This window comes from Zalophus californianus, chromosome 15 (assembly GCF_009762305.2).
Source record: "Zalophus californianus isolate mZalCal1 chromosome 15, mZalCal1.pri.v2, whole genome shotgun sequence".
Taxonomy (NCBI): domain Eukaryota; kingdom Metazoa; phylum Chordata; class Mammalia; order Carnivora; family Otariidae; genus Zalophus; species Zalophus californianus.
In genome coordinates, this window is record NC_045609.1 from 52,090,331 (window position 1) to 52,110,524 (window position 20,194).

General features: G+C 40.6%; 1 protein-coding gene across 4 annotated transcripts in view; it reads left to right on the forward strand.

Annotated features, from left to right (window-relative positions):
• Positions 1-260: 260 nt before the first annotated feature.
• Positions 261-20,194, forward strand: part of RPP30 (ribonuclease P/MRP subunit p30) — a 30,283-nt gene continuing 10,349 nt past the window's right edge. For 3 of the 4 annotated variants that reach the window (XM_027597133.2, XM_027597132.1, XM_027597131.2), the window contains exons 1-6: positions 261-371; positions 1,778-1,833; positions 2,671-2,727; positions 3,126-3,200; positions 6,487-6,558; positions 12,615-12,704. In XM_027597133.2, coding sequence (XP_027452934.1) covers positions 290-371; positions 1,778-1,833; positions 2,671-2,727; positions 3,126-3,200; positions 6,487-6,558; positions 12,615-12,704 — 432 coding nt within the window. In that variant the 5' untranslated portion in view covers positions 261-289. The remainder of the gene's footprint in view (positions 372-1,777; positions 1,834-2,670; positions 2,728-3,125; positions 3,201-6,486; positions 6,559-12,614; positions 12,705-20,194) is intronic. The other variant, XM_027597134.2, reaches the window with a different exon arrangement.

Here is a 20,194-nt window from a genome sequence, read left to right on the forward strand (position 1 = left end):
CTACAGTATTTTCTAGGAGGAATGGTGGGAGATGTGAACGCCTCCGAGGGAAACCAAACATTCTCATTCAGAAGAAGGCAAAGAAGGATTGAAGTAAGGATGTGGATTTCCACACACTAACTTTTGCTGGTACTTCTGGGCGAGGCAAGCGCCTTTGAACCTTAAAGTGAATACCTATTTAAGTGGAGGGAGGGGCGGACTCCCCAGGTAAACTACAATTCCCAGCAGGCCAGAGGGGGAGGACCGTGCGGCTGCGCAGACGGGCGCGCGACGGTCATGTGATTTCAGCATGGCTGTATTCGCGGATTTAGACCTGCGAGCGGGTTCCGACCTGAAGGCGCTTCGCTCGTTGGTAGAGAACGCCGCTCACCGTGAGTCTCCCCTGCTTTGCGGGCCGCTGTACCTGCCCAGCTTCGCTGCCCCCCAGACCATCGGGCCACGTTCAGAAGGGACTCGAGGGCCTGCCCTCGTCCAGGTTTCCTGGGATCTCGGGGATGTCCCTGGTAGTTGATGCTGCCACGGTGTTGCTCTGATCCTGGGAGCGGGAAACTCGAAGGCACTTGGGAGCTCTTACCCGCTCCAGCTCCTTCTCCCATGCAAATTGAAAAAAACTGAGGCTCTGAGAGGATGGGGGATTTGCATGGAGCCCCACAGCTGATGGATGGCAGAAGGCAGGGCTTCCAAGTGTATAAGCCTCCCACGCCAGTGCTTTTAGTATCACCCCTTTCTGCCTTACGGCAGTATCAGAGCATTTCGGGGAATTGAACACAGACGGGGAATGCTGTCGGAATTCAAAGAAGGGGGGGAAGGACGTGAGGGTGACATTGTGGGAATAATATTATTAAGAAGAAGGGGAGGTAGAGGGAAGACGTACTAGGCGGGTGGGAGGGAAGCAGCATGGCCAGAGTGCTAGAATGTTACCCATATTTGAATCCAAGGGAATCAAAAGCCTTGAGAGATAAGACCCTTTTTAATTATTGGATTTAATCATGACTGTTGTCTTCTTTCCACTGTAAAGTGTGGGGATAGAGAAATTTAAAAATAAGGAGGTTTCTATGGAGCCTGTCAAGTAATGGATGCTCATTAACTATTTGGGGGGCGGGGAGGAAAGAAGGAAATCAAACAGATGAGAGAACCATTCTTTTGGCATTAATATGCATTATCTGTTAATACTAGTATCCTGCCGTCCGCATTGGTATTTAAGTAACTTAAAGATAGGAGTCATAATTTTCGGTAGTCCAAATGTCCAGAACAATGCTGTATTGAGTCTGATAAAGCAAGGCCCTGGCCTCAGAGAGTTCCAATCTACTGATGGTGGGGCAGCTGGAAAGAAGTGAGCAGTGGTTTGAGGGAGTGATTATTCCATTTCTTCCTAGGAAAGGGGCCTCTTAAGGAAGTAGAAACGGTAAAAAGCAAAAGAAATGAGCGAGGAAAAAAGGTATCATACTAATAATACATCACAGAGGTCAAACAGAGCCCTGCCTCTGTGCCAGGCGCTGCTCTATATCATCCTATGCTTATTATCTTATTTATTTCTCTTGACAGTTGTGTGAGCTAAGTTCTGTTAACACCATTTGACAGTGGAAAAACTTGAAGCTTGACATTAAGTAACTTGTAAGTGGTAATACTTAGATTTGAAAGCAGGCGGTCTGACATCAGAGCCCATACCCACAATCACTGTTCCTCCTGACCCCTAATCTTGACATGAATTGAGCCGAGCCTCTGTGTACAGGAAAGAGGTTAACGTTTAACAAGAATGTTCAATTTTTCTTTTCAGTTGGCTATTCAGTTGTTGCCATCAATCATGTTGTTGAATTTAAGGAAAAGAAACAGGTAAAAAACAATTTCTGAAGTTAATAATAACCAGCATTTACAATTGTCTTTGTTTATATTGGTAATGTGGAAGCTACAGATGAGCATATTTCTTAAATGCACACTCTTGTGTGCTATCTTATTTTACATGTTAACGATTGAGTCAGTGCAAAGTTTTTTGTGAAGTACTAGGGCATGGTAGAAGGATTCTTAAAGTTGAACTGATGTTAATTAAATAACTTTAAATAATTTCTAGAAGTACATTGTTATTGACTGAATTGTAATCACAGTATTTAGTCCTTTTTATTTTACTGATGTGGACTCATTACTAATTGATTCCCCTCTTAAACATGCTCATAAATGTGTATATTTTTCTTCAGACCAACAACTGTACCTTTTAGATTATTTCAATCTAAAAACTATTTTTCATCCCTCTTATCCATTGATGTTCCCAACTGCTTCTTTGATCTCCATCTTTCTTCCTTTTTAAAAAAACTTATTTAGTGTTGGGGCGCCTGGGTGGCTTAGTCGTTAAGTGTCTTCCTTCGGCTCAGGTCATGATCCCAGGCTCCTGGGATCAAGCCCCACAGGGGGCTTCCTGCTCAGCGGAAAGCCTACTTCTCCCTCTCCCACTCTCCCTGCTTCTGTTCCCTCTCTTGCTGTCTCTCTCTCTCTCTCTCTCTCTCTCTCTCTGTCAAATAAATAAAAAATAAAATCTAAAAAAACAAAACAAAACTTATTTAGTGTTTCTGTATACCAGAAATTAACTTTTCTGAAAACCTCTTGTTTTAAGTTTTCCATTACGCTTCATTCCTTTAACATGTACAATCTAGGGTGACTGTTTATTGTTTTTTGTAGGAAATTGAAAAACCAGTAGCTATTTCTGAACTCTTTACAACTTTGCCAGTTGTACAGGTGAGTATTTTGTTGTTTAAGAACCATAATACCTATTCAAATATGCCCAACTTTATGTAGGGTTCTCTAACCTGCACTGTTCCTTCCTCTACCGGTCTTACTTTTCCATAAGACTCAGCTCTTCCATGAAGCATTCTCTTACCATCAATTCAGTACTTCTTTGATGATCTTTTTTCCTGAAATCCTGTAACCTTTAAATAATCTTGTTATGTAGTTTAACACGTGTACATCTTTATTTTGCTAATTATATTATAAATTCCTTGAGAATGAAGACTGGCTTTTACTGATCGTCACTATCCTTTATTGCTGGCACCTTTTAATGACTACTTTCCACTAGTAAAGAGGAAAATCAATCATTGGCATTTTGAACTTTTCTGATAGAATGTTTTCATTTATAGGGAAAATCAAGACCGATCAAAGTTTTAACTAGACTGACGATTATCGTTTCGGATCCATCTCACTGCAATGTTTTGGTAAGTTATTTTTCCTTCTTTTTGGCCTTATAAGTTGTTGTACTGATTAATATTGAACCTTACTCCTACTTTTTTTTTTTTTTTAAGATTTTATTTATTTACTTGACAGCACAAGCAGGGGGAGTGGCAGGCAGAGGGAGAGGGAGAAGCAGGCTCCCTGCTGAGCAGGGAGCCCGATGTGGGGCTTGATCGCAGGACCCCGGGATCATGACCTGAGCCGAAGGCAGATGCTTGACCAACTGAGCCACCCAGGCACCCTGAATCTCACCCCCTTCTTAAATCCCCTGCCCCCAGATATGATACCTGCCTACTCTCCCTGTCCTGAGAATTCATATAGCATAACAGTCTCTTCTACTCTTGGCACGTATATAGGGATACCACAGTTAAAGAATCCTTTGACAACTGTTACTCATTGAACTTACATGAACCAGACATAAGGTGGGTGCTAGGGATATTGCTGTGAATAATACAGACAGAATTTTTGAACTTAGGAAAGTTATAGTTTAATTGACAAGATGAGCACTAAACAGATAATTAAGAATGTGAGGAATATTTGAAAAGTTGGAGGTAGTAAATAAAGGATGCTCTGAGAGTGTGTATCGGGGGGGCCAACCTAAGGAACATCAACTTCCTTGTTGATGTTCCACCTGGGGCCAGAAGAATCAGTAAGTGTTATATAGGTGTTGAGCAGAAGAGAGTGTTCCCACAGACAGGATGGACTGGACAGAGGTCCTGGGTCCCAGAAAAACATGGTGTTTTCTGGGAAATGAAACACCAATAGGGCTGAACCTCATGAGCTGGCTAACCTGGGATGAGGTTAGAGAGATAGGTCTGGGTGAGCAGTTGGAAGCCCTTGAACATTTTAACTGATGGAGTGAAATTATGATGTTTGCATTATAGAGACTGGATCAGAGGGGCTGAGGGGATTTGAGAGGCTTGGTGGAAGGCAGAGGATTGACAGGATTTGATGGTTGATTGGATGTAGTTTGACCACTCCCTGGTATGGCCTGATCAGCCTGCTAGGTAGGTGGTGGCACTTTTTCCTGAGGCAGGACATAGAAAGAGGAGCGGGTTTGAGGGCACCGTGTTTGGGTTATAAGGTTATTGTGAGGATTCCAGTGGAGTTGTCAAATGGGTAGTTGGAAAAAGGGGTGTGGCCCCCAGAATAGTGGTCTGATTAAAGATACTGATTTGGAAGCCATCTCTCTGTAGAGAATAAATGAAGTCATGGCAATGGATGAGAATCCCTGGTTCATGGGCGGCATGTGAAGAGAAGTTCTAGGACAGAGTTCTGAGGAACTTCAGCATTTAATGGTGGAGTAGAGAAGGGGGAGCTAGAATTGGAGACTGAGGCGGGACAGTGAGAAATAGGAAAACAATGAGGAAAGGGAGAAGGGAAACGTGAGGAAGGGTCAGCAGCATCAGTGAGCCCGAGTAGTCCAGCAGGAGAGGGGCTCAAACATGTCTTCGAATATTGACAAGGGAGTCATTGGTTGCCTTAACAAAAACCATCTCCATGGAAATGGTAGGGTTGTGAGGAAATGCAGACAGAGTGTGATTGCTTGAGAAGTTGACTCCATAGGGGAGCAGAAGGCACAGGGAGGTTGGTGGATGAGAACCTGCTGTCTGGGTTTTGGTAGGTGGGAGAGAGGAGTATGCCTGCCAATGGGAAAGATCTGGTGAAGGAGGGAGAAAGCAAGATCCCTGAGAATGTGAGCAGTTTTATCTTGAGCTGGAGTGGACTCCTCTGCCATAGAACAGGAATCATCAAGAAAGGCTGGCCTCCTTTACAACAATTAGCATTGCTTAAAAAAAACGGAAAGCCCAATTCTGGTATTTTATACAACTGCAAGGCAGGGTTCTGGTTCTCTGGGCCCAGGTAGAGCTGACTTTTGATGGGTCACAAAGATGTTCATTTTCTCTTTTTATCATGAGGATCCTGGTGGACCCTTTTTGACCCTTTCCAATTGGGAGTGGGCAAGCAGAGGGCACAGAATGCTAGGTCCTAACTTTTTTCTAAGACCTGAAGCCTGCCCTGTGTCAGCGTGTCTGCCCAGCAGCCCTTCCTGCCTGCTTCCTCCTCTGATTTTTAGAATGCCTTTTCTTTTTACAAAGTAAGAGGTAAAAACTTTAAAGGTGCAAATAGGCAAAGATGAAATATCACATATTATCCCATCATTCAGAGACCCCTGACCCCTACCCCATGTAGTTAAATATTCATGTATAACTTTTGACTCTGCAAAAACTTCACTACTAACAGCTTCACTGTTGACCAGAAGCCTCACTGATAATAAAAACAGTTGATTAACACACATTTTGTATGTTCTGTGTATTACATACTATATTCTTAAAGTAAGCTTGAGGAAAGAAAATGTTATTAAGAAAATCACAAGAGGGGCGCCTGGGTGGCTCAGTCATTAAGCTTCTGCCTTCAGCTCAGGTCCTGATCGAGCCCCAACATCAGGCTCCCTGCTCGGCGGGAGGCCTGCTTCCCCCTCTCCCACTCCCCCTCCTTGTGTCCCCTCTCTAGCTGTATCTATCTCTGTCAAATGAATAAATAAAATCTTTAAAAGAAAATCACAAGAAAGAGAATATATTTATAGTACTGTACTAGATTTATAAAAAAAAAAAAAATCCATGTATGGGTGGACCTGTGCAGTGCGAACCCATATTCAGCGCTCAGATTCATAGTTTCCCAGCCTTTTCATACACATACACATATGGTATTAAGTTCGAGATTTTCATTTTTAAGCAATAACTCTTTAACTGATATATCCCTTTCCTGCTGTCAGAGGACTGTCAGGTATTTTCTTGCACATCTAGTATTTTAATTTCTATTTAACAGTATTGTTATTGTGAACCTAATCATATCATGTTTAGTATGTGTATTTCTTGTCTCACAAAAAAAAATGGTGAGTTCCATTGAAAGCCCAGACACATGCCTTAAAAGAGTTCATATCCCCAGTGCCCAGCACACAGGAGGTGCTCAGTAAATATCTGGCAACCTCCTCCACTCACTTGTAAGAGCACGAGCTATCCAATTTGATTTTTACATCTCAACACAGTTTGGTACAGAGTTAAAGGGTAACAATGTGGGAAGGAGGGTGATGGGTGGGATCTGAAACCTCATGTGCTTAGGTGGGCTTTTCTGTCCACATACAAAGCAAAGCAGAAATGGCATATAAAAAATGTTACATGATTAAAATAAGTGCAGCTAGACCACAAGTTAGAATTCCACGTGTACACTCTTTGTTACTGTACAATAACATTCTTTTTGTATTGCCAGAGAGCAACGTCTTCAAGGGTCCGGCTGTATGATATCATTGCAGTTTTTCCAAAGACAGAAAAACTTTTTCATGTAAGTAACAGGGAAAGAAAATAGTATTTATTATTTTATATAAGAAGTCTGATGTTCTGCTTTTGCAGGTGACCTGTTTTCACTCCATCTGGAAACTCTTAAGATTTTTCATGTATACTTGGGATTCTGGAATTTCACAAGGGGATGCTTAGATGGCATGTGTTGTTTTGTTTTATTCATCTTGCTGGATATTTCATGGGCTCAGATTGAAAGAGTCTCTCAGGTTTTTTTCCTGTTTCTTTATCTCTGCGTCATTCACTCATTCATTCATTCATTTGAAATGTCTCTTAAATAAATGTTGGTCTGTCTCCTTCAAAGCTCTGAGATCACTTTAGTTTCTGCCCTTCGTACTAGTCACTGCTGCCTGTGAGGGAAGAAAGGTGCAAAGTTCTGCTGTGGCATGAAAGATGTCTCTGGTTTGGCTTTCTCCTTTGCATGCTCTGAGGTGTAGTCCATATGCCAGCGTGATCACGTCGGCCTTTAGTCTTCCAGAAGTTCTTCAGAATCAGCTGTCTGCTCATACTATGGCCCTTTGTGTTCCTTGAGCTTTTATGAATTTAATTCCTTTTGTATTTTTAAAAATTGCCATTTCCATGACTTTTCAGGAGGGAAAGTTGTTGAACACGTATATTTGTTTTGTCAAGTTGAGACAGAACACACTGGGTATTTTATTTTATTTTTTTCACTCTGCGCATATTAAATGATTACAGGAAAGAAAAAAAAGTCAATGGTAATACAGTTTTTCAGGAATGTTTTACTGTGTAGAATAGGCATGGCTACTTTTAGAAAGTTCTGAATGTTGTTTTTATCTTGATTCAAGAAAATAGCCATCTACCAAAACTCTATCCACCAAATGGATACTGCAGAAAAAAACAATGTACTGGTCTTTGATGTTTTAATTTTATAGCCGAGTTCATTTTTAAGCAAAATCGGTTCTAAAATTATAGGATGATTTTCCTTAAGTTTACCCAGTAGATGGAGCTGTTGACTAAGGAGGCTGGTGTATGATTAAATTTAGTTTTTAGAGCAACTATCAGTTCTTGTTTATATTACTTCAAGGAAATAGCACAAATTATGAATTTTTTTTAATTTGGTGACGCCTTTCATAAAATGCTCAATTATACTAATTCTCAAGAATTTTGTTTCAGATAAAGTTGAGTAGGATCAAGTGGTTCTCAGTTATCAGAAGCTCCTATGGAACTTTCAAAAAATCAGGCACGTTCAGGTCTCTACCACTGGAGATTCGGATCCATTAGGTTTGGGGTTGTTAGAGTAACTTTTTTTTTTTTCCAAGTCCCACAGGACATTCTCATTCAGTGTTGAAACCCTAAGGAGGAATATGAGCATATCCAAGTTCGTTAAATAGCAAAAGATTTTAGTTTTCTTATACCAAAACTTTAGTATACTTAGTTTTCTCACTAAGTAATAGCAACTCAATTATAATGTAGACTGAAGGTTGGCATGTACCTAATTTTTTGTTGCCCATTTATTTTTTTAATTGATTCTGAAGTGCACACAATTTACTTTTCCATAGTCGTATAACATGGTGGGGAGGCACACATTTATATATCCTTGCAAAGACTTCTACCTATTTATTATCTTTAACACAACAATCCTGGGAATAAACAGGACAATTACACCTTATTACCCTCATTTTTTAGAAGAGAAAGTTGAAACTTAGGCTAAATGATTTGCTTTAAATCTCAGGTAGTATGTAGTAGAGCCAGGACTTTTGGGTTTTAGAATACATTAAAATTTCACTTAGCGATTTTATCTTATTACAGTTGACCCTGAAACAACATGGGCTTGAACTGCACAGGTCCACTTTTATGCAGGTTTTTTTCAGTAAATATAGTCCAGTACTATAAATGTATTGTTGTCTAGCTTACTTTGTTGTAAGAATATGGTATATAATACATATTACATACAAACGTGTTCATTAGCTGTTTATGTTATCGGTAAGGCTTCTGGTCAACAGAAATTAAGTTTTTGGGGAATCAGAAGTTATATGTGGATTTTCAACTGAGTGGGGGGGTTGGCACCCCTCACCCCTATGTTGTTCATGGGTCAGCTGTATTTGTTTTTCTCAGATTATTCAAAAGTGTGAATTTGAAAGCATGAACACATGCTTTATATGGTGGGTAGAACTGTCAGAAACACTCCGGAAGATGGAATAAAGCTGTAAATAACACACAAGGTATTTGTTTGGAATTGACTATGCAGATATACTCAAAAAGTTACATGAAAACAGTTTTTAAAACTGGAACATCTTCCTCTTATGTGTCCAGATCTTTCCCATTCATGAAGATGCAGTTAAAGTTAGCACTCTCCCAGAGTTCTATAGAAAATCAATTTTAAAAGACATTTTTTTTTTTAATCATAAAGGTTTTACAAGTATATCATGGTTTGGAACAGGGTCAAATGCAAGCATTGTGTTGCTTAGCAGGTTGTATTCTATAAGTGATTTTATTTGTTTGGTTTTTAAGTAGATTATCTAGAATTTAAGCAAGCATCCCTGTAGATGTGATATTCTAAAACTAAGGTCTCTAAAATGAGTCATAAAAACATACACACACACACACATACGTTAACCGTTAGTAGTTTAAAATCTAACCACCTTAAATAGCATTGTTTCCATGGGAAATAACATATGATTTCCCATTTGGAGTATATGGAAGATGTCTCAGGATAAACCCTCCCTCCCCAAAGTTACCCCAGGGGATAAGGCAGAGATGAAAGACTGTAAGGGGAGTCCTTTAGCCAGGACTTCTTGGGATGAGAGATGGCGTGGAATTTGGCAGACGCATTACCTAGAAGCTTCGGGAACTTCTTGGTTACTCCCATTTAGGGATTTAAAGCGACTTTAGTTAGTTACTCCCATTTAGGGACTTAAAGCGACTTCAAAGTACTTGATTTTGTACTCTATCAATTTTAAAAAATATTGAGCTTTTATCCCCAGAACATTGTTTATTTTCTTATAAATTATGGGTATGTTCCAGTATATCAATGTGATTTTTGAAATAATATACACACACAAAACAAATTTTAAGAGAATGAATTAAAAAATAAATGGAAATAGAAGGTCTGTTTTTTTCCTTCCAAACCCCATGCCTTAGCCTTTGAAGAGCATTGTTGTAGAATATGATCGCAACACCTGAGGCTCTTGAGGAGGGGGAGTACCTTTCAAGGCAGTGCTCCTCAAGCTGTGGTCTGGCTTCACCAGACAGGGCTGTTTCTCCAAATGCAGGTTATTAGGCCCTACTTATCCCTGAATTTATCACTGGGAGTAAGGCTGATAATTTCCATTTTAAATAAATTCTTCAGAGGAGTTTATATACACACACTTCAGATTGAGAGGCACTGTTTATGGCCATCTCTCTTTTCTCTGGGTAAGTCTGGCTCTCCTTTGCATATTACTTGTCATAAAGTACGAACATGTATTAACCTTACACCCATGAAGGGGACTTAGGAGAGACTGAACCCCTACCCTCCTGTTCCCCCAGTTCCGTAGAATGAAAAGTAAATGTATTTGTGGGTATATGCAGTTTGGGGAATATGCCTTCCTTAAATCCTCATAGGAGTCCTTGGCCAGAAAAAAGTGACAAACAGTTGATAGGAATTCATACGCAACTTGGCAAAGCCACTATATTCAGGTTCTTAACTGCAAATATTATTTGAACATAATTTATTCTGTTTTAGTGATTTAGAGAGTATATCATTATAATGTAAAATTTGCTGTTATTTTATAGTTCTCTAAATGTATCAATTAAACATTTGGATTAATAGAAAGTTGAATAACAAAAGAATTCAGTTGAGACATTTTAAGTTTGAGGTGTCAGAGGGAGCCAAGGGGAGCTGTCCTTTGTAACTGAATGTTTATTATAATATGTGTACTTAAGGGATAGTTTTTAATTAGCTGCTGTTATATAAGAGGGAGAAAATGAGCAATACATTAGTTAAAAAGTAACCTAATTTAGCCTTATTCTGGGGAAAAATGCTTAACGGACTTTTAAAAAATGAATCTGCTTTTTTTTAAATGAAAAACAATAATAAGTTTAAACAGTACAGAGTGGTGTGCATTGAAAAGTATACTTCCTTCCCACCTGAAGCCCTCCCTTTTCTCCAGAGGCAATCATTACTAACAGTTTTTGTGTATCTTCTCAGCAGTAATGATTTACGTACTCCTTCCTTCCTCCATTCCCCTCTTCCTCCCTCCATCCTTCCTTCTAACACCGTGCTTTTTTTTTTCACCTAACAGTATATATAGTTCCATAATACCAATTAGAGATGTATGTCATTCCCTTGAAGGAGTCCTCATATTCCATTGTATAAAGGGACTATAATTTATTGAAGCAAAATAAAGGGATATTTAGTTGTATCTAATCTTTTGTGATTGGTATTGCAGTGACTGTCCTCGCACTAATATTCTTGAGCATTTGTTGGGTATAAGGCTATAGAATGTGTTTCTAGAGGTTCTCTACAGGATACGTTCCTACAGGCGAAATTGCTGATGTGTGCATTTAAAATTTTGATGCCTGTTGCCAAAATGCTTTTCAGGACCCTGTACTGATTTAAAGACCCTGTGAGTGCCTGTTTGTTCATTCTCTTGTTAGCAGTGGATTACTGGACTTTTGGATCTTTGCTATTCTGATAGCTTAAAAATGGTGACCAGAAGCTGAACTTGTTATATCTCCTACTCGGAGCTTTCCATCCATTCTTACCAAATTTTCAATGAGTCTTTTATGAGGTGGACAGCAGTAGTAGTTGGGATGGGGCAGATTCTTTATGAGCCAGGTGTTTCTGCCAAAACAGCGTTCTTTCCAGGCTTACTAAGTTACTATGACTGTCTAAAGCCAGGCAGCCTCTGATCACTGCTTGCTTCCTGAAGCCCTGAGAGGGGGTAGGAATGACCAAAGTGGGAATTCTGAAGAAGAGAGGCAAGATGGGACATTCCTGTCACCTCTAAAAGTCCAAGTTGGTCATATGGGGCATATTATGACCTGCTCTTTACCCCCCTTCCTTACTCTGCCCTCCCCCCCTGGCCATAGCACTGATGTTGCTTTGCCCGCAGAGCCAACCCGGCATTTTGAATTTGCTATCAAACCTGTATACACCAGCATTGTCAGTAAGGCTTATTTTTAATACAGTACAAAACAGCCAATTCTTTCTGTCACTGTAAATCAAGTAAAGGCCAAATCAGAGCCAGACATGGTATCTAGCAGTGGTTTTGGCCTATACTCTTATGCTCGTAATCTTTCCCCAGCTTTATTTTGCTTCTCTGATTTTCCATTTATCCTGTTTTCCTTATCTATTTATTTTCTTTTGTATGTTTTTTGTTTTGTTTTATTTTTGTAAGCCACTTCAAACCTCTTTTGGAAGTAAATGCAAAGTATTGATCAATAAGCAAGAACAAAAATTAGAACAAAGGCAAGGGAACTTAAAAGTTGAAAAATGCATTCACTATCCTTTGATTTGTAACAGCTCTGCTTTGGCCACTTGCGTAGACTGTTTCTCTTGTAGTTGGAACAAAATTGCCGTCAGTAGGGCCATGTCAGTATTTTTCTAGCCCCTCAGTAGTCTGGTAGGAGCCACAGGGCTGGGACAATTCCTGGCACAAAAATAATCTGTGGAATAAATGGACCGTGCATATATTCCTTTGGCTTGTTTTTCTTCGTGGATTTCAGAACAGTTAGTTGCCTCTTTTCTGGAACAATCTGATTTGGCCTTCCGGAAACTGGGCCTCTCTTAGCATGCCATCCTTATGTAGCAGACCATGAGTTAGAGGGTCTCCAGCCTCTGTCTGGTGAGATGATCCATGGACACATCACTGTGCTCCAGCTAGGTTATAGTTAAACCATTCAAACCAGATGTGAAGGAATGGCTAATCATTGACAGATATATTTCAGCACCATTATGATGCCTTTGGACTGAACCATACCTATACTTCTTTAAATCAGGTTTGACTGTATCTCCCATTCTTTTTTTTTTTTTCCTCTCATTCTTAATGTGTGCCATATTTTCTTTTGGCTTTACCTGGTTTTCTTGCTTCTTGACAGGTTGCTTGTACACATTTAGATGTGGATTTAGTCTGCATAACTGTAACAGAGAAACTACCATTTTACTTCAAAAGACCCCCTATTAATGTGGTAAGTGTTGTACTTTCCCTTCTATATGTGAATCTCTGCAAACCCACACTAACAAACTGGAAAACGGACAAAAAGACCTAGTGTTCTTTAGAATGAAAAACCGAAGGCTAGGTGATAAATAGGCAGTTTAAAGAAAAGAGGATTCCATTTTTGAAAGCTGACTAAAGGTAGAAAAGGATCTTAACACAAAAACTATCCAGTAAATTATTAAGATGTTTTTAAAAGGCCTTAGAAGCCAGAGTTTATGAAGGATATTTCTTAAAAGGATAACCATAACAACAGACACTTAGAGCCTGAGCATTGAACAGTAAGGGGATAGGGCAGTCGAGAAAGAAGAGGTAGAGGAAAAAATACAGAGAGGGTTCCTGAGACACCAGCGAGCTTGGGCGGGCGGGAAGATGAAGGAGCCGGGCGCAGAAAGCCCAGTGAACGAGGTCCAAGCAGGATGAAAATCTGCCCTGAAGCCCGATGGTTCGCACAAAAGCACAAAAGCCCAGAATGACTTTTATAATAACCTCAGAAGGTGGCCATGTGTTCAGGGAAGTTTTTCTTCCTGCTCCTGCCACAGAAGTCTTCTCATTACCTTTCTACATAGTTTCTCTGGTTCTTCCCTACCCCTTGTCTTCCATCTTTCACGCCTTCTTGCCGGTCTTCTTCCATCTGAAAGGTGGGAGGGCTGCACCTCAGCGGCTGCCGGCTCAGTGTGGCTGTCAGGCGGCCAGGTCCTGGGCAAGGGTTAGGATATGCCGTTTGAGAAGAGTGGCTTCCGAACCTGTCTCCCCTTCTCAAGAATTCCTCTCGAAGGAGACAGAGGGTCTCACAGACAGTCCAGATTCCAAACCCAATCCTGTCAGAATTGGAAAATTAAAGACTTACGTACTTTTTCCAGATTGATCACTGCCCTCTTCCATCTCGTGGAATCACAACTTCCTCGAGCTTTCTTTTGCTGTCGCTGCTGCTGAAGAATTGGCTCAATGCCAAGAATAGGGGGACACAGAGGAGAACATTGATCTGTGTGGTGTGCAAAAATTGAATCGTGTGGAAAAATTTAAGTTGGCTTATGTTCCACCCCTAAAAATATGCTATTAAAGAACTTGAAAAGCACTCAAAATTTTAAAGTCACGTATATAAAGGGAAAACTAAACCAGCTCTTTCCTGATAAATACAGAGAGTGCTACTGAACATAAAGCAATATTTATTAAGCTCAAATCATTGCCCATGTTCTTGCTGGTACTTATAAATGAGTAAATAAACCCTAAAAAAAAACCCTGAATTATTATATTTTCGAGTTGGAGATCTGTGTTGTTTTTAGCAGCTCACCTCTGCAATGTGGTAAAACGCAGGCTGGCAAGGAGAAGCCATTCAGCTTGTCAGTCACAGGGTGGGGACAGTTCTGGTTGGTACCCTGTCAAAAGAGATCTCTGAGATGCTCCAGCTACCTGCGATAAAAGGCACAAACTAATACAGTACCCAAGGTGATGGTAGTCTCATTGGCCTCACATATTGGTCCTCTCCAGAGGTAGCAATCTCTGTCTCTAGAAGCTTGCCAAGGCTTTTTACCAACCTCCAACTACCAGTCCGGTTTCTGGAGTTAGGTGGTACAGCCACTCTGTAAATTGCTATTCAACTTGCAACTTTTTTACCTTTCTCTTTGTCTTAATGAATAAGGAAGGCCATTTTCTAGACTTCTTTGCCTGACTAAACCCACATACGGTACTCTGTCCTTGTTTGGGACAAGAGAGTAGCCCATGATGCTAAGGCCAAGTCCATGAAATGGACGGACAGCAGTGTACAGCACATAATTCCTCACGTCCTACAGCAATGGTAGGCTTCTCAGTGGCTGTTTTGGCAAGGGCTTTCATTCGGTTCCATATGAATGTGCCCTACTGTTCAACCCAGATTGTGAGCTTCTAGAGTGCACCAACTAAGGGTTGGGCCTTTTTATTTATTTATTTATTTTAAGATTTTTTATTTATTTGACAGAGAGAGACGCAGCGAGAGAGGGAACACAAGCAGGGGGAGTGGGAGAGGGAGAAGCAGGCCTCCCGCTGAGCAAGGAGCCGGATGCAGGGCTTGATCCCAGGACCCTGGGATCATGACCTGAGCCGAAGGCAGACGCTTAACGACTGAGCCACCCAGGCGCCCGGGTTGGGCCTTTTTAATTACCTAAAATCTTGCCTGCAATGGATGCTCCTTAGAATTTGTCAGTCAAATGAATATATGTCTAATTTAGCATATCAAGGTGCAGCTTGGGGAACATGGCCAAATCCTGCTTGTCATCAGTCTTTAGCTGGCTGTCAGGGTCTGGTGACAAGCGTGGTCAGGGAGGGAAGTGGGGCACTGGGGCAGGGTGAGGAGGATGGCATGGGAACAGTGGCAGTAGGACCGCCCACCCTCGAGTTCCATCTGTAGGTTCAGGAAAACTGCCGTTTGATGGATATTTTTGGCTTAATTCCCATATATTTCAATTTAAGAATTCTGAAAAGTAAAAATTTGACAAGTGAGAGGGATAGGCAGTATTTAACACAGTGTCTGCTTTTTTCAAAATCTGGTGTGAACATTTTACATATGTTGTTTAATAAAAACTAGATGATGGAGTGGAAGGAAAGGCTGTGCAAGATTATTTTTAGTCTTCATCTAGTGTGGAAGTAGGCTGTGGTGTGAATTGGTCAGGAAGCACAAAAGTCTATTTATTCACCACCCATTTGAAAGAAAAAGCTGAAAACATGTAATAAGAGGTAGCTAGCTTATTGTTGAGGGCAAGTAAGAGTTGTATGATATGTATGTATCTGTATCTAATATCTATTCTAGATAATGGAGCTGTATGATTTTACATTTAATTTCTATTTAAAAACGGAAATATACTCACCATGAAAGTATAGAACATGTGGTAAATGTGGGTAACAGTTAAGTCTTAAGTCCCTGTCCTTGCATGCTTCTTTGGATTTGAGAGTAAACTTGTCTTTGGCCATGAAAAGTTGATAGGTTGACTTCATAGGGATCACTTTATTGGGCACAGATCTTGATTTGAATAGGATTTGTATCCTTTTCTTTTGTGGTGGTGAAAAGCAAGATCATTAAGATACTTAATTCATTAGTCTTCTACCTAGAGGCCTTAAGCCATGTAACTGTCATCACCTCCAAAGGTTGGGATGATAGGTTGGAGGGGACAAATTTCCAGTTATAAGAAGAAAAACTTCTGAGGATCTGATGTACTCTCATGACTGTAGTTAATAGTACGGTGTTGTGTACTTGAAAGTTGTTGAGAATAGATCCTAAGCATTCTCACCAAAAAAAAAAAGAAAAGAAAAAAAATTTTTGACTACATTAACTACATCAGGTAACGTATGTGCAAATTATGTGGGTCTTAGTAATCATTCCACGATGTATATGTGTATCAAGTCATTGTGTTGTATACTTTAAATACGTACAATTATATTTGTCAGTTATTCTTCGATAAAGTTAGAAGAAGATGACGGTTGGGGTTATGAAGGAGGGCCCAGGAGCTCGAGCAGCACACCAGAGCACTCCATTTGTACAACTTAGAGCTCGCATCCCCTGGGTTTTCTTCACCACGTGCTTAGGGCACCATAATATCAGTTATGTGATTCCCTTTAAAATCTACAGACCTCTTCTGGCGTCTAAGTAACTTGTAGGAAATCACAACATATCTTTGCCTTCCCTTTGATTTTTTTTTTCGGTGTTATTGCCATTCAACAATGACTTCAAGTTAATGGAGTTATTTCAGTGCTTCCGTGTGTTTTGCTCCCTGATGTTTTCCTCTCAGCACTTCCTTTAACTGTAATCCATTTCTGTCTTCATGGTCCAATTAGTCCCCACCAAGAAATGTCCAGTAAATAGTGTCTGAAGCAGTGAAGTTGTTCCAGGAATCATGCCATATATACTTGAGTTGGGTGCGAGTGCTTTATCAACTTTATTTTTCATCGCACATATTGTGACCCAAAATGTATTGAGTGCTTTATCGATCCAGTGCTTAGACCAGTGCTAGCACACTTGCTGGTATCAACAATTTTTGTGTGGCAAAAAAAACAGAAAGTTAAAAGAGTGGTGAAAATATTTTCACATATATCGAAGGTAAAAGGCTAATCTCCCTAATGTATAAAGAGCTCCTAGAAAATGAGAAGCTAAAAAACACAAATGAACAGTCCCCCAAAAATGGATTAAGAATGTGAAAAGACATTTCACTGGAAAGGAAATACAAATGGCCCTCAAAAATGAAAGATACTTAAATTCATCATAATAGGAAAAATTCACATTAAAAGCACCTGATTGGCACAAACCCAGGAGTTTGATGATATGCTCTGCCATAAGGTTGCGGGGAAGCAGGCATTCTCCTACATTGCTGTAACAGTGTACATTGGAGCGATCCCTACGGGGAAGTGGGTAATTTGGCAGCAACCATCAAAATTACAACTGCCTTCCCTTCTGACCTTGTGTATGAGTTTCCCGGGGCTGCCATAACAAAGCACCACAAACTGGGTGGCTTAAAACAACAGCAATTTATTGTCTCACACTTCCGGAGGCTAGAAGTCTGAAATCAGGGTATCATCAGGATCATGCTCCCTCAGAAACCCAGAGGAGAAACCTCGGCCTCTTCTTGGCTTCTGGTTTGCCGGCAATCTTTGGGGGTTCTTGGCATGCAGCTGTGTGACTCCACAGTCTCTGGCTTTGCCTTGCGCCGTGTTCTCCCTGTGTGTCTCTGGGTCTTCACGTGGTTGTCATGTTGTAAGGACACCAGTCTTGGGATCAGGGGCCCACCTTACTCCAGTGACCTCCTCTTAACTAATTACATCTGCAACAACCTTGTTTCCAAATAAGGTCACATTCTGAGGTACTGAGGGTTAGGACTTCAGCATACCTTTCAGGAGGGTGGGAAGGGGGGACACAATTCAACCCATAATACCCAGCAGTCCCACTTGAGTGTTCATTCTACAGATATATTGAAACAACCCAAAGTCTACCAGTAGAGGCATGGTTAATTCCATGCCATAGCTCTAGAGTGAAATACTCTGCCGCTATAAAACGCCCTCGAGTCAGAGCAAGAATATGGTGGGCTACCTTTTGGGTAAGAAAGAGGAAAAATAACATATACTCATATTTACTTGTGTTTATATGAAGACACTCTGGAAGAAGACACAGAAATTAATAGAAATAATTATGGGAGGTGGGGATGGGGCAGATGGGAGCAGAGATACAAGACTTTTTATTGATTTCTTATGTTACTTTCGTTTGTGAATTATATGAACAAATTACCTGTCTTAGATAATGATACACCAAAAGGGTGTTGAATCCTTTTGAACTCAGTAAAGTATTTTTATGAAATTAACAGAGAATCTGTATATTGTCCTGGTAATCAACTCTCTATTTTCTTCCTGTCATCTTAAGCTTTGCTTAGTTCTTGCAATTTTACCACCAGTTTTTCTTGATTCAAATATCACACACCTGCCCTTGGTTTATAGCATCATTATGACTTATTTCTCATTAGTATAGAAATCTGATCATCTCCCTATTCCAGAACCTTGGTCAGAGATGTGAACAAAAACCAATCAGGCAGACACTGTCATTCTTTATGAAGAGGCTGTTAGGAACAATCATTTGAGTAGCTTAAGGCAATTTACATTAGAATGGTCTTAGAAGCAGGCCCAGGTAATGAGTCTGTATTTTATCCATCTAAAAATTTTAAGTGTAGTATTATGAAAGAAATAGTCACAAACGTCAATAGCACATTATGTATAATTTCTCTGTCTCAGACTTTTCTTAACTATTTAAAAGTGAACCTGATTAATGTACTAAGAGCAAAATCAGAACTTTTTTCTTAAAGACTAATTAAGCTGATGATTGTCTTCCCTCCTTCCCCCCCCCCCAAAAGAGAGGAGTTTTTATTTTGGTCTCATCCCCAGAGGGGACTAAAATTATAGATACAGTTAGGAAGACTTTCTGACCTGGTCCCCCAGTTCTGTGTATCATCCACATCTTTTATTTTCCATCCACATCTTTTATTTCCCCTCTTCTCCATCCTACTGCCTTGTGTTTTAGTTCAGCAAATAGAAGGATGAAGAAAAAATGTCAGCTTCTTTGACTAATTAGTAGTTTTGGTAAGAGAAGTAGCCAAGGGAATAGTTGAGAATATGGCTGAAGGAAGTGTTTTGGTTTATCTGTTGAATAATTAGCCAAGTTCACCCTGGTTCCTTTTACATGAATAATCCGCATTATTACATAACCTTTTTTCTATAAGCTACCGTTTAGCTTACAGAAAGCATTATTACATAACCTCTTTTCTATAAGCTTCCATTTATCTACTCAGAATATAAATATATTAAACACTTTTTGCATAAAAGGCAGTTGTGTGTTACAAAGAAATACCATGACACCAGCTCTCAAGCAGTGCATAAGACAGGCAGGGAGACTGAGGTGCACATTTAACTATGGCACAAAAAGTATCATCACAGACACCATTCCCAGAAAGAATCAACACAAGCCCAAGGATTAGAGGTGGGAAAAAGTCGTCAGGGAAGATGGCAGTATGGAAAATCACATGTAAATTTTAACTAAGCTAGTATCAGATATGTAAGGAAATCTGTAATAAAATCTCAGAGCCTTAAGGCAAGAGGAAAAGTTAATGAAGAGAAGATTAGGGATGGGAGAAAGGAAGTCTCTATTCAGGGAGGGAAAGTAGGGGGGCCTTACACGTACACCTGAATTAAATCAAGGTGGGCTGCCAGTTCTAGAAGAAGACCGGTTTTTCCGTTCCCTGTGCACCTTCAGAAGTAGACCTCCAGCAGCCACAGCTGACCACTCCCAGCTCATCCTCTGGGTAATAGAAACTCATTTGCCAGGCGCTGCCCGGTTTGTGCCTGCTGTCCTTCCTTTGTTCATTCAGAAGACCACTGCAACCAAGGGACTTGGCCCTGCCATGCTAGCATCCTTCAGATGCTTCTCACTGCTGAGTCTGCCTGCAGTCCTAAAGACCTGCACAGTGGCTGTTCCCACCATCCTTAGCCTCCACTCCCACCACAGGGCGCCCCCTCACTCTATCTTCCCCAGCCCATGACCTTCTCTCCATGCTCCCACACTCCCTCCAACCCCAGAGCCTCTCCCTGTACTCCTCCCTCAGAAAATGCTCCTTTCTCTACGATTCACTCAGTTCCTTTGTCATCCACTCCTAAACTTCTCCTTGATAGCACTTACCACAGTTGAAGTGTTAGGTTTTTGTGTAAGTATTTGATAGTCCCCCTAGAGTAAACTATAAGCTCTGAGAAGGGAGGATCCATGTCAGCTTTTGCTCACCGTTCCCAAACATAGTTGCCTGAACACATATCTTGTGAATGGATGAAGATCCGGAGTTGCTCATCAGAAAAGATGGACAGTGTAGTGGTGGCTTTCAGTTCTGTCTCCACCCCTGCCAGGCTGTTTTCTTACCTGTGGATGCCTACCTATTAAGAATGTCTTAAGTAGGAAAGAAGTTTCTT